Genomic DNA, 15,213 nt, shown 5'->3' on the forward strand with positions numbered 1-15,213 from the left:
GAAGTTCGTCCACCTCACAAAGAAGTGCCTACGTCTCCGTTGAGGAGCTCGCAAAGAGCTGGATCTTTTTCAACCCTATCCTCACCCAAGGGACCACAAAGATTGAGCTAGGGTTCTTACTCAATTCACGGGTAATACAAACTTCACGTGGTACTCCACAAAGATTGGGTGCTCTACAGGTGACCTCTTGCCGTCTAGAAGCACGAAGCTTCAAGAGCAAAGAATGCAAATCGCAGCTTGGCAAGAACTCAAAATGCTAAAAGGTTTGCTTGTTGCTCTCTTGCTTTAAATCTCACTACCCAAACCCTAACTCTCAAATCTTGCAAAGATCAAGCACTAGAGGGGTTTGGGAGGGCTATTGAATGCTCTTGAGAGGGTTGGTTCACAGGTAGCTCAACAGCATTGAATGGAGGGGGTGAAGAGGTATTTATACCCTTCCCCAAAAAATTAGTCATTATTGTGCTTTTCAGACAGACTCGGAGTATCCGGGTTCACTCGGAGACTCTGGGTAGCACAGAAACACACGCATATAACCTATCAGAACTAGCCGTTACACTGACTCGGAGTATCCAGGTCAAGGTTCCATTTACCGACCGGAGCTCGGTTACCGAGCTCCGGCGGTAACCGAAAATACGCGATAACCGCGGTTACCGGTCAAAAATTCAAAAAAAAATCGGAGAAAATTCATTCGGCAAATTTTAAATTTTTGCGAAAAAATCATGTTTTTGCCCTCTCGGTAACCGAGCGGTTTGGGTCGGTTACCGAGCGGTTTGGGTCGGTTACCGAGCGATTTTCTCGCATTTTTTATTCGGTCGGTTACCGAGCGGTTTGGGTCGGTAACCGCTCGGTTTTCTCGATTTATCGAGCGGTTTTATCGAATTTCAGCGCAGTTCAACAAAAAACCTAAAAAATGGTTCAATCTTGTAAAATCAATAACTAATTCATCCGAGCTTCAAATCAAGTGAAACAAATTTTGTTGGCTTCCTTGTAACATGATCTACATGATAAAAGTATTTATACTCATAAAAAAGTTCAAAATTTTCTGTGAGAAATTTTATTTGTTAAACCAAGGTAAATGCATAGTTTACTCTTTGCTAATCCAAAAATCATGAAACTAATTTTGTTAGTCTTCTTACATGATCCTATATCTTATAAAAATATATGAACTCATGAATTAGTTATTGTAACATGCATGATTGTGTAAATGTGTTGCGACTAGATTAATTCATAACTGACCCATCACACCTTAAAAATTAGTGAAACCACTTTCATTAGCTTATTTATATTATGATTTACGTAGAAACAATAATAGTAGACATGAAAAAATTAATTACAGTGATGTTTCTTAATATATTCACTTTATGCTTGTGAACTTTGTAAAAATCATAGAGAATTTAATAAAACTCTAAATAAAGTGAAATCAATTTTAAAGATTCTCTTAAAATACGTTTTATACAAGAAAAATATGTGTTTGCATGTTACACTTTTCCTTAACGTGAGTTAATAATTGAGCCGCGCGCTTCAATTTTTTTCATTTTTTTCAAACTTTCTCCCTATAGAATATGATGCAAACGACATTATTTTTGAAACAATTTTTCACAGAAGTTCTTAGAATTATGTCTAGTTTTTTTTTAAGATTTGTTTTGAATTTTTTTTAAATTTTTTTATTTTTTTTGAATTTTTTGAATTCAAATTTCGGTTACCGAGCGGTTTTTGAAACCGGACCGGACCGGGAAGGTCGGTAACCGCAATTTTTGAGCGGTTACTGACGGTTTTTTGAACCCTGATCCAGGTTCACCTGGAGACTCTGGGTAACACTTGAGGAAAACGGCTAAAACACTAGTTCGGAGGATGCCTAGAAAGTCCGAAAGCATCAGGACCCGGAGACTCCGGGCTAACCCGGAGACTTCGGGCTCAGGCTTTGAAGCGAGATAGAGACTCTCTCTTGGAGTCTCACTCGGAGAGTCCGAAACACTTACACACTCTGGATTATCCAGGCTAACCCGGAGACTCTGGGTTCAGACTTAAAGCCAGACAGAGACCTTCTCTCAGAGTCTCACTCGGAGACTCCGGAACACTTAACAGAATCCGGAGTTTTCGGGCTAACCTGGAGACTCCGGGCTCAGACAACTCTGCTCTTTTTCCCGGTGTCCGTGAGTGATTGTGTTTCTCAAAATTTGGTTTTAACAAGATACTTTGAGCACTAGGACACTAAAAAGACTACCAAAATGCATCCCTCTTAATAGTACGATATTCCTAAACTCAAATTCAAAAGTAAAATAAATTGAACCCTATGAGTTTCTTCATGCCGCTTCTCTTTTCTTTTTGAGGGACATCAACTTCTTTTAACCTTTTCAATGGGACTAAAAACCTGTTCATAAACTCAATAAACTCATTAGTCCCTTAATCGCTTATCATCAATTAAACAAAACCCACAAAAGGCCTAGATACACTTTCAGTTGTGTCTGGCAAGCTTGAAGGAACTCTTTCCTCTGATGAGGAGAATAAGTTCGAGGAAGCCAACACACTCTTTGTAGGATGTGTTCTTAGCGCTCTTGTCGATCGTCTCTGTGATGTATACATGTACATAAAGGACATAAAGGAGTTGTTGGACGCACTGAATGCAAAATTTGGTGCATCAGATGCAGACAGTGAATTGTATATCATGGAGCAATATTATAATTATGAGATGATCGATAATCGATCGGTAGTCAAGCATGCTCATGAGATTCAGTGCATTATAAAAGAACTTGAGCTCCTAAAGTGTACCTTACCAGATAAGTTTGTGGCTGGGGGCATCATTGTCAAATTGCCTCCCTTGTGGAGGAATTTTTTCATTGCTCTAAAATATTAAAGACAAGAGATTTATGTTGAGAGTCTGATCACGTCTCTTGATGTTGAGGAGAAAGCTCGAGCTAAGGATGTGCATAACAAAGGAGGCGATGGACAGTATAGTGCAAATATGGTGCAATAGTCCTCTAACGGTAAGTACAAAGGGAAAAATAACAAGGCCAAACAAATCACCAACTTCAAGAAGAAGTTGACGAATAAAGATGATAAACCTTGGCCATTGGCCCAACGATTGCCATGACCGCAAAGGAAGAAAGGTTAATCAAGGAAAGAACACCAAGTCTGTCAACGTGACCATTGACAATACTGGAGATGAAACTAGTGGGTATGATAATCTACCTATTGTTCTTTCAGTGAATTAGTCTATCAGTTGGTGGATTGATATTGGGGCTAATGTATACGTGTTTGCTGACAGTTTAATGTTCTCTTCTTATCAAGCCACTCAGGATTCTTCTGTCTTAATGGGGAATGGGTCTCATACTTCTGTTCATTGTGTTGGCATGGTAGATCTGAAATTTACTTCAGGAAAGATCGTGCAACTGAGAAACATGCAACGTGTCCCTTCAATAAATAAAAATCTAGTTAGCGGTTCCCTTCTTTGTAGAGACGGATTTAAGGTGGTACTCGAGTTTAATAAATTAGTTATGTCTAAACCTGAGCTTTTTATTGGTAAAGGCTATGAGTGTAGAGGCTTGTTCTGTTTTTCTTTTTTTGATTTCTGCAATAAATCTATGAATCATATTTGTGGCAATATTAATAGAGATGAGGGTAGTGTTTGATACTCATGGTTATGTCATATAAACTTTGGTTGTATAACTCGACTTTCCAGCTTGAATTTAATTATGATTTTTTTCATTATCAAAGGTTCTAAGTGCCAAAGTTATGTGCGATCTAAGCAACCTCGTAAGCCTCACAAGGCAGTCGAGGAGAGAAATTTGGCACCGTTAGAATTCATATATTCAGATTTGTGCGAGATGAATGGTGTGTTGATGAAGGGTAGGAAAAGATATTTCATGAACTTAATTGATGATGCGTCTAGATTTTGTTATGTGTATTTGTTAAAATCGAAAGATGAGGTTCTAGAGTACTTTAAAATCTATAAGGCAGAAGTTGAAAATCAATTGAAAAGAAAAATCAAAAGACTTAGGTCGGATCATGGTGGATAGTACTTCTCGAGTGATTTTGACTTTCTATAAGGAACATGAAATTGTTCACAAGAGAATGCCTCCCTATTCGCCCCAATCAAACGGGTAGCCGAGAGAAAAAAACCACACCCTGACTGACTTGGTTAATACCATATTAGACACTGTGAGTTTATCTAAGGCATGGTGGGGAAGGCCTTGTTGACTTCGTGTTATGTTCTAAATAGAGTTCCTACTAAGAATAAGGACAAAGCCCTATATGAAGAATGGAAAGGGAGAAAACCATCACTTTCTTATTTGCGCACTTAGGAATGCACCTCCCCTACAGTATCGTCACCGCAGTAGAGTTTAACCACCAAATTCGGGATGGATTGGTGTGGTTCCTCGAAAGTCAATGTACTAATAACTAAAATGCGCAAGTTGGGATCTAAGACAGTGGATTGTGTCTTTTTTGGATATGCTCATTGGAACATTGTCTATATGTTTTTAGTAATTAAATCTAAGGTATCTGACATGCTAGTCGATACAATTATGGAATCTAGAGATACCGCTTTCTTTGAGAGCATATTTCCTATGAACGATATACATAACACTTCTAGCCAAACCTCTGAGATAATTCCTAAACCTACCACACCACTCGTGTATTCTAAACAACCACTTGAGCTAGTTCATGAGAAGGATAACAGTGAAGGTCCGAGAAGAAGTAAGAGACAAAAAACAATAAAATCATTTGATGATGATTTCACTATATACCTTATGGATGACACTCCCAAGTCAATTTCAAAAGTTTGTGCATCTCTAGATGCAAACTACTAGAAGGAGGCTATTTGTAGCGAAATGAATTCCATTCTTGCCAATGAGACTTGGGAAGTCATAGATCGACCTTATGGCTGTAAACCTGTAGGTTGTAAGTGAGTGTTCAAAAAGAAGCTTATGCCTGATGGTACTATCGAAAAGTATAAGACTCGGCTTGTGACTAAGGATTATACCAAAAAAATAAGACGAAGATTTCTCTGATACTGATTCACCTATCGTTAGACTGACCACGATAAGAGTACTACTCTCCTTGGCTCTCTCACATGGTCTTCTCGTTCATCAGATAAATGTTAAGACAGATTTCCTTAATGGAGAGTTGGATGAGGAAATCTATATGGATCAGCCTGATGGGTTTGTAGTAGAAGGTCAGAAGGACAAGGTATGTAGGTTGCTGAGATCTTTATATGGCCTCAAATAAGCTCCTAAGTAATGGCATGAGAAGTTTGATAGAATGTTAATATCTGCGGGTTTGTTGTTAATGAAGCTGATAGATGCATGTATTATCGCTATGGTGAGGGTGAAGGAGTTATTCTGTGTCTGTATGTTGATGACATCTTGATTTTTGGGATACATTTTAATGTGATTACTGAGATCAAATCATATCTGTCTAGATATTTTGATATGAAAGATCTGAGAGAGGCTGGATCTTAAATATTAAGTTGACTAGAGGTGAGAATGGAATTACACTTTTGTAATCCCATTATGTGGAAACGCTCCAACACCTTATGATCCTACCTTAATACTTCAAAATAATAAAAGAATTGCTAGGGATTAATTGAGATACTCCCAGATAATCAGATCACTCATGTACCTAACTAGTACTACAAGGCCTGACATCTCATTTGCTGTGAACAAATTGGGCCAATTTACTTCTAACCCAGGTGATGATCATTAGTATGCACTTGATCGAGTCATGTGCTACTTGCTCAGTATTATGAAGTTTGGACTTCATTATATTAGGTACCCATCTATAGTGAAGGGTTATAGTGATTCTAATTGTATATCCGATATTGATGAGATTAAGGCCACAAGTGAATATGTATTTACTCTTGGTGGTGATGCTGTTTCATAGAGGTCTTACAAATAGAACATATTGATGAGATCAATCATGGAAGCAGAACTCACAGTTTTAGACACAACCACTGTTAAGGCAGAATGGCTGCGTGAACTCTTGTTAGATTTGCTAGTGGTCAAAAAATCAATACCGGCTATCCTTATGAACTGTGATAATCAAACAGTTATTGTCAAAGTAAATAGTTCTAAGGACAACATGAAATCCTCAAGATATGTAAAAAGAAGATTGAAATCTATCAGAAAATTAAAAAACTCTGTAGTGATAGCGTTTGATTATATCCAAATGGCTAAAAACCTAGCAGATCAATTTATAAAGGAACTCAAAATCCACTCGAGTAAAGATGCAAGACTCGAAATCTGTAAGGCAGGTTGGCTATTGTCTTAATGTATTCTGTTGGCTTTAATTAGTAAAGATGCTAACATATAGGACATTCTTGAAAGAACACACCTATATGAGTCTGACTATTGGTCACATTCTATGATACTTAGTTGATCTCTAATAAACTCATGAAAAGACCATAGAGTACGACTTATATGCTCTACTAGCGGGGTAACCTACTGGCAGCCAAGTATCAATTATGACTTCAAGTAAAATTTATTTGCACAAGACTTGCAATTAAAGGGTTAGTTCATTGTCCAAGTTGTGAATGAGTGTAGTTTGATGTTCTAGGTGGATGTTCAACTTAACAGTCTACATTGAAAAACTGGTATATCAAACAGTATTGAGGAAAAGATAAATCTTCATGGGACTTCGAGATCTGGTGGGGGATTGTTAGAATATATGGGTTTAACCCATTATATTTATATAATTTCAAATAAATCTCAAAGACCCAACCATATGAGGGAGGTGTGTTTCTTTAATTTCACCTTGCTAGTGGATGTGGATGGAGACAACGTAAAATAGCTTCTCTCCTTCACCCACATAGCAAGTGTGGACGAGAGGGCTAAACGAACACACGCACGTGCTCGCTCACAGTGTCGCGCCATGGCCATAGCCAGGGTGGGGACGAAGGGCGTTATTGCCTACTGCACCGACGTTATAGGGGTTTTTGCATCTCACTTCGCTATCGGGTATGTACACTGTAATTCTACACGAGTGTTTAATCGAGTGAACTAGTCAAGATCCTTCTCGAGTATTTAGTCAAGGCTAATTCGACTTTGAATTCTAATTGAATCTTGCCGGAGCTCATTCGCGCTAGTCCATAATTAATTACCTGCATCTATTTCTATTCATGTTATATTTGAAATTAAATTAAATCTAAAAGTGCTATTATGTTCAACAGTAAACCCGGGTACACTAACCATGTGAGGTCAATTGCTAGCGAGGGGAGGTCATTAATTGGCGCCGCAATCATTCGGTTCATTCCGGCGCAATGACGATACTGCCTGGCTTCGTTCTGCCGATATACACCGATCCATCGATCGATCTCTGGCTAGCTCGTAGTCACGGGCAACTAGAACTCGGCGGCGATGGATCGAGCCAGGCATGCAGGCGCGGGCGGGGCGTCACGTCACGTCCGCCTCCGGCCGGACCACAGTCAGTCTCAATGATTGGAATGGCCGACCGTGACACGCGCAAGCACCACAAACTTGGCGACGATCCCATGCATCCATCCGTCTTGGGTAACTGCGTTTCGCAAATGGTGGAGTTCAGACGTTCAGTTTGGAAACCGCTGGCCGGAGAATTATGGAAACCCAGAAATTGCTGGCTAGGTTGGAAGCTAAGCCACTACCACTAGCTTGTTTTTCTCTTTGGGTTTCATTCATGAACTAGGTAGCTAGCAGTCCAGCTCTCGGATAGTCGAATACGGCATGACACGACTCCATCGACCGATCGTTTTGCACGCGGCGCTTTGCCTTAAAAACCTCGAAACGCTTGCTTGCTTGCGTGACTCCAGCAAGGTAGGCTCGATCCGTTACTTCCAACGCGCGTTTTGATACATGTCCACGATAGAACGGAAAAGCCTAAAAGTACTCCCTGCCATCTGTTTATGCTTGTACCGGCTAGCTTTACCGTCTCTGCGTAAGTGGACGCTAGCTGCAGCTGTTTGACCGCCGGCTGGATCATTCATTGATTGCCGGCGATCCAGCGCAGAGCAGGGAGAGGGCGAGCAGAGCAGAGCAGAGGAGAGCACACGCGAGAGGAGCCTGACCCAGTGCGCCGGTTTGTGGTTAGAGAGGGAAGAACGGAACACGTAAAGAGCACTTTTACTCGGTTCGGTGCGGCCGGCACAGCAAACCAACTGACCCACGGCGCGGGGGCGCGAGCGGTGCCCGGGCCGCGCATGCCCACCGGCAGCTGCTGTCGCAGACAGCAGAGTCCGGACCAGCGGCCGGTGCCGTGTGATGATGCGGACGCCCGCGAAACCGGCCTCGCGCGGGTCGCGTGACCGCGCCGCGCGCGGCGTGCACGGTTCTAGCCGCTCTCGTGCGTTTCACGATGCCATTGCCACATCGATCTATGGCGGTTTCAGGTGGAAAAAAGACTTGGGCTCTCCGTGACGCCGTCTTCTAGATGTTTCTCTCGTTCGGCCCGCGTTTGCATATATTAAAAGCCAAGAGTTATGTAGCTACTTTTTTTTACGTAGGTTCCACGCATGTATATATATACGGGTATGCATATGTATGTGTATAAGTACATATATGTATGTATACATGGACATGTATGTACAAGTATGTGTGTAAATACAGACACACACATATATATATATATATACATATATATATATATATATACACACATGTACGTATAACATAATTTTTGTTTTTGAGAAACTCTAGAAAATGTCGAAATAACACAAAAAATGAAACAAATTTGGTTAGGTTTGTATTACTGTCATCTACATATTAAAGTTATGTATATGCATGAAAGTATTACTGCTTTTCTTATGATTAAATGAATGTGTTAAATATAAATATTGAGAGGTTGAAAATTAGTAAATCTAATTTTTTCAAAAAACGGACGTGACGTAGAACGCTAATCCGCCTAGTACTACTAGCAGCTGCTGATTTCTTGTGAAACCCGCGACGCGTATCTGCGCGTAGCTTTTGTAGAATGTGTGTGAGCGGGCCGTTACGATAAGCAGGCAACTAGTTAGTGTGACCTCGGAGACCTTTGCCTGCATGTCAAACAGCTGGGCCATGCAGACGAACGGCCAGGAATGGCGAAGCTTAGGCCGGACGCGCTCAGGTTGGCGTTTGACATGTCACGGGGCGTTACAATTATTCAAAAGCAGAGCGAATGTGTGTGTATGCAAAATTGCTTCCACTTCCAGGGTGCTGCGGTGTACGTACGTATGCGATACTAGCTCGCCCAAAAGCAAGCACAGCGCGACAAGCTAGTGTGTAATCATAGATCCACGGGCCCACACCCTTCATGACTCCTCTCTCTCTCGCCCTGCCCTCTCTGCTCTCTCCCTATATATAACTGGCTCTGCTGCCTTCAAGGTTCTCCAAGAGCCCAAGGAACCTGAGATAGCTAGCTCCTCTCCTTTGCTTCTCCTCTCCGGCATCACCACCTCTTCTCCATTGACTGCTCAGTGTGCCAGCTCTCTCCACTGAGCAAGAGGAGAAGGGTTCCATTTGTTATCCGATCGAGGAAGAGAGGAGAGATGGCTTTCTTGAACATGGAGCAGCAGACTTGGGCCTTCACCTTTGGTATCCTAGGTACTGCACAGAAACACCCATGAACATGCATATGCTGCATTCATGTGTTTTTCTTAACCAGTTTTCCTATTGTTTGCTCACCTTTGTTTCTCCCATATTCTTTGAGATGCGTATATGCCACCATCTTCGTGCCAAAGCATCATTTTTAAAGCCCTTGACAAATATAATATAAAAGTAATTGAATCACCCTTTGCGAGCAAAGTTTGTTCAGTTCAGATCATCCTTTGTTGTGGTCACCTTTGCGTCCATGTCTCCATCAATTTCTTTCCAAGCTAAACTAGGGTTACTGTCCCCGATAAATGGAGCTGCCAAAACCAAACTTTTAAAACCTAATGAAGTGGTTAGTCCAAACAGAGAAAACAATCCATCATACACGTTACATGTACATTCAGGAGAACCGTGTGTACGTCGTGTACCCATGAGTTTATTTTCCCTTGTACCTGCCGGAAACCTGGATTACTGTTCGTTTCATGTCTTCTCCATTCGTATAGGTTCATCGATCTATGATTTAACTGACAGCATCCCTCTCTGATATTGGTTTTGCAGGTAACATAATCTCATTGATGGTGTTTCTTTCACCACTGTAAGTAACTGCGCTTGTTTTTCTATCTACTGTTATATATCAGACAGACGCCTGCATCTTTTATTTACGAGCACTGCTAATTATATTCCGTAAAAAAGGATTTAAAAACACCTCAAATGCATCTGAGTGATTGGACGAAGGGTCACCATCGTCCATACTCTTCTAGAATTTTCGCTTATACCTGAAGACAGCAGAGGAAACTTGCTGAGAATTCTCGCATTTATTAGGAGGTCAAAAAAAACTCTCGCACGCCACTTTTAGTTGCGAGTGTTACTGCCCGGTAGGTGTTGTACTACTATAATTGTCGAGCATATATAGATCAAGTATAATTTTAACTCCAATAGAATGGTACAAATCAATCAATATTCACTCATGGAGACTGCAGAGGCATGACCGATCCGGCTGATCGATGCAGGCCGACGTTCTACCGCGTGTACCGGAAGAAGTCGACGGAGGGGTTCCAGTCGACGCCGTACGTGGTGACGCTCTTCAGCTGCATGCTGTGGATGTTCTACGCCTTCCTCAAGTCCGGCGCCGAGCTGCTCATCACCATCAACGGCGTCGGCTGCGTCATCGAGACAGCCTACATCGCCATGTACCTAGCCTACGCGCCCAAGGCCTCCAGGGTGCTCACGGCCAAGATGCTGTTGGGCCTCAACGTCGGTCTCTTCGGCCTCATCTCCCTCGTCACGCTGCTGCTCTCCTCCAAGGGCACGCTCCGCGTCCACGTGCTCGGCTGGATCTGCGTCTCCGTCGCTCTCGCCGTCTTCGCCGCCCCGCTCAGCGTCATGGTACGTGGCCTTCTTTCGTGATTACTTAATTCTCGGTTAACGTTGTGGTTAATGCACCATTAATCTTGTTTAGGAGGTTAATTTGGTTTGTTTTTGCTTGCGTGCAGAGGCTCGTGATCCGGACCAAGAGCGTGGAGTTCATGCCCTTCTCGCTATCCTTCTGCTTGGTCCTGAGCGCCGTGATCTGGTTCGCGTACGGCGCGCTGAAGAAGGACGTGTTCGTGGCGGTCCCCAACGTGCTGGGCTTCGTCTTCGGCGTGGCGCAGATGGCGCTGTACATGACATACAGGAACAAGAAGCCCTCCGCCGTGGTGATGATGGTGGAGGAGGTGAAGCTGCCGGAGCACGTGAAAGAGGTGGCTGGCAGCGCGCCGGCGGCGCCCGAGGGCAGGGCCAGCTGCGGCGCCGAGGTGCACCCCATCGACGTCCTGGCGTCCCCCGCGGCGGTGGAGGTACACGACCTGCAGGCAGTGGTCATCGACGCGGAGCCGATCATGTGCGCCGCGGCAGCCGCAGAAACAGATGCGGACGGCGGGGTCGACGGCGTGCCCAGGGCGCCGGAGCAGCTGGTCAAGCCTGACACGGCCATTACTGTGGGAGTGTAGCTTAGTTTTTGAAGTCTAGTACCGATCAGTAGTAATTCTCATGTGAACAGGCCTGCCTGCTACAGCAGTAGCGGCCATATGTATCGGCTGCATGCATGCAGGTCCCGGTCGAGATGGAGCTAGCCGGGCCCGTAGGCGAGTAGCGCCATGGCTCTCATGGGCCAGCATACTAGCTGGCCTGTGATGAACCGGCGAGAGATAATGAGAGCGAGCGAGAGGATTGATCAAACGGCTGCAGCCGCCTGCTAGATGATGTCCGCAGCGAGCAGCCCAGCGGCCGGTGCGTGTAATCGAGTCGATCAGCGTGTCGCCTTGTGTGTCCTAGCCTAGCCTGATTGTTTCGTTCCTTTATTCGTGCCGTCGTCGCAGCAATAAATTCGGAATGGACGATTATTCAACACGATACCGGTGGGCATTTTTCTGTTTCGCGTATACGGTTGCGTGCAACGACACCTTCCCGGGGGCTCCCCCCGTGCTCCGCTACCCCAGCCGTGGCGACGCGACGACGCCCGCGGTTCGCTCCAACCGTTGGTTGTCAAGTAGCCAGCCCTCCTAGCTAGACGATCGACCAACTGCGCCGAGCATTTCCAGGGTGCTAGTACGCGCAGCAGCGACAGGAGGACGAGGAGGTCACGCGCGGGGGTGAGCAGTGGGGTCGAATCGTTGGAGCAGAGGTACCAGACCAGCGCGCGGGTGGCACAGTAAGGTACGGCGCGAGCGGGACAAGTGTGCGGCGCTGAGCGAGTCGATGTGCAGGGGCGCCACATGCACGCGTACAGAAACGAACAAGGCCTGCGCCCCGGGAAAGCAGGAGCGGGCGGACAGGCGTGCGCATTCGAGACTTCTTTGTCCCGTTGCACACCTGCACGCTGCACCCACGCACCGGCGCTCGGTGGGAACGAGTTTGGGAGCGGAGGGGAATCGCGCTTGCGCGCTTGCTTTTGGTTACTGGAGACGACCGGCCCTGGCCCTTGGATGTGAATCAGGGCCAGAGCAGCTTGATACTTTGGCGGATTTGAGGGGAATCGCGCTTGCGCGCTTGCTTTTGGTTACTGAAGACGACCGGCCCTGGCCCTTGGATGTGAATCAGGGCCAGAGCAGCTTGATACTTTGGCGGATTTCCAAACAGAGTAGATATTTTAAAAATTTATCATATATAATATTATTATAGTATTCTCTAACACTATTATAATATTCTTTATTTTTTTATCTACAGTAACTATCCTATTTCCTATCTTCCATTACTTTTCTCCTCCCCTCATATCCACACGTATACTCTATACATAGTGATACGGGTCCTCTAAACCGATGATAAATTTACTGAAAACCGATTCGATTGGAGAAGAAAACGGGCGAACGAATCAGCAAAATCAACGCCAAGAGATACGGCTGTTCGATACGGCCTCTCTTAGAGATGGCCTAAGCCACAGAAAACCACTTGCTATTGTCTGCATTACTATCAGTGCAAACAGTAGCATACCCATTATTTAATGATGCGGCTCGTGTCTCAATCGGCTGGAACCGGTCCCGCTCTGCTCGTCATCGCCATCCCGCTGGTATCCAGCCGCAGTTTCTGCCACGCGATCGTACGCCATGGAAATTATCTGATCTCAGGCGAAGCAACATTGGTGTTTCTCCAAGGTGTGTGTGCTAGTTATTCATCGTCAGACTGACGCATCGCGCATGGGCGGCCACTGGAGGGCAGGCATTGGCGGAGCTAGGGGACAAACATACTATAGGTTATCGATAAGTAGTTTAATATTATGTATAAATTTCTATAGTATTAACTTAATTGTATGTAGTTAGTTATGTTTTGTGCACACACTACTTGTTTACTACCTCGGCAGGTGAGGCCTGACGCTCACCCTCTCCATGACACAACCAGACGTGTCTATGAACTTGACTCCGCCTCCTCACTTGGGGAGCCGCCAGCCACGCACAACGGGAGGCGTGGGTAGTGATGAAAAGCCTACCGGGAGGGAGCACCACTATCGGCAGACTGCGCAGAGGCAGCACAACCAAAATGGCATGAAGTTGAAGCGCAGCAGGATCTCATAGAGTATGTCCTAGGGTAGGACGCCGTTGTTGGAGGCGTTGCTGTTGCTATCCCCTCACCTGGTTTGTGGACGCTGCAACAGCATCGCTGTTGGAGCATGCATGCAGACCACACGATGGATATGTGCTGATCCATGTTGTTAGGATACGTGTCGAATATGTGTACAAGAGTTGTTTACAGATAGATTTGAGTTGTAATTAGGTGAGATTATAATATAGTTGTAGTCAGACTCCTATATTTGGACCTATAAATATTGAGCATTATCGTGTAACCGCATCGAAGATAAAAATATCAGTTCGAGTGGAGCCTCGGTAGTCATGCCCCGAAGATGTAGAAAAAACATCATGCCTTAGTGTGTTGATTTTTTGCTAAAATCCTAACTAGTACCAGAGTCATGGAGAAAGATCATGTGGAGACAAGAGAAGATATTCCACATTGTGTGAAGCTTGCACGGTCTAGGATGGGACAATAAGTAAGGTGGAGCATAGCGGCGATCGACGATTCAATCAGCGGATTCGGACACTTCGATCATGACGGCTCAAACGTCCAATGAGCTGCATTAGCGGGGATTCATCCAGACGTGGAGATCGGGTTGATGGCTGTTGGAGGATGTTGTTCGATAGGGGTCGGTTAGACATGATGGTTAGATTTGATGATGCGGCTGAAAGATGTCATGGATGGGTGCGGTGGCTTCGACTCACGATCAGATTGACGATGATCAATCCAGATTGGAGTTGTGGTTTCTTTCTTAAGGTGGAGCAGCGACGGCGATGGCGAAAAATGTGGCGGACTTGGAGATTGATGGAGAATACAGGTCTGTTTGGATCCGGTACGACTATTGATGTGGTCGGTTCTGATGTGCGAGACGTGCGGCGCTTGGATTGCCCAAGTTCGAGTGTGAGACAGCTTGACAGGACGTGGACCATGTGGCTTGGTGGGCGCAATGCGGAGCTTAATAATGGTTGACTGTGTGGTTGAGCGCGTGTGCGCGACCCATGAGTGGTGGCCTAGGTGTGTGGCGGATGGCTCGGGCGCATGGTGCACAACACGTCAGCATGGCCTATAGAGGGCCCAAGCACGGGGGGCTCGTGTGGGCAGGCACGTCCGATAAACGCACTTAATTGGTCTGACCATGACCCAGGCGAAGGGCGTTGGTGGCGTAGAGATGGGCCGGCCTAGCACGAGCATCGGTGCTTCACGACCCAGGCGTGGGCGGCTGTAGCGAAAATGACCATATTAGGCTATGATTGTGATTTTGGTGATTAATAACAACATAGTTATTAGGACTAACATGTTTGTCAATAATATATGTTAGTAGGTGTCATGGATGCAATACATCAAGAAATCACTGCAGTTGGAAAAAAGTTTGGTTAAATTGAAAATATCCTGAGAAGATTTGCCCCATCGAAACATCCGGTGTAGAGAAGTTTGCACTCACCGGAGCATTGTGTACACAGACTAATAGCCTCACTGGATAGTCCGGTGAATAGGACATGAACTCACAAGAGTATTTCTGACCAAGGGGGAGAAGACTGAGGACCTCACCGGATAGTCTGGTGATTTGCACTGGGTAACACCGGAGTATTTCCTGCAAAGAAGAATGCAAGTGTAGAAGACTGGAAATCAACCT

At 44.8% G+C, this 15,213-nt stretch overlaps 1 protein-coding gene across 1 annotated transcript; it reads left to right on the forward strand.

Moving 5' to 3' along the window:
* The first annotated feature begins 9,310 nt into the window (after window positions 1–9,310).
* Window positions 9,311–11,927, forward strand: LOC133922091 (bidirectional sugar transporter SWEET15-like). Its single transcript, XM_062367257.1, has 4 exons — window positions 9,311–9,548; window positions 10,095–10,131; window positions 10,547–10,922; window positions 11,030–11,927. The coding sequence occupies exons 1-4, from the start codon at window positions 9,494–9,496 to the stop codon at window positions 11,525–11,527; spliced, it is 966 nt and encodes a 321-aa protein (XP_062223241.1). The 5' UTR covers window positions 9,311–9,493; the 3' UTR covers window positions 11,528–11,927.
* Window positions 11,928–15,213: the final 3,286 nt, after the last annotated feature.

The sequence above is a fragment of the Phragmites australis genome, chromosome 6 (genome assembly GCF_958298935.1).
Source record: "Phragmites australis chromosome 6, lpPhrAust1.1, whole genome shotgun sequence".
NCBI lineage: Eukaryota > Viridiplantae > Streptophyta > Magnoliopsida > Poales > Poaceae > Phragmites > Phragmites australis.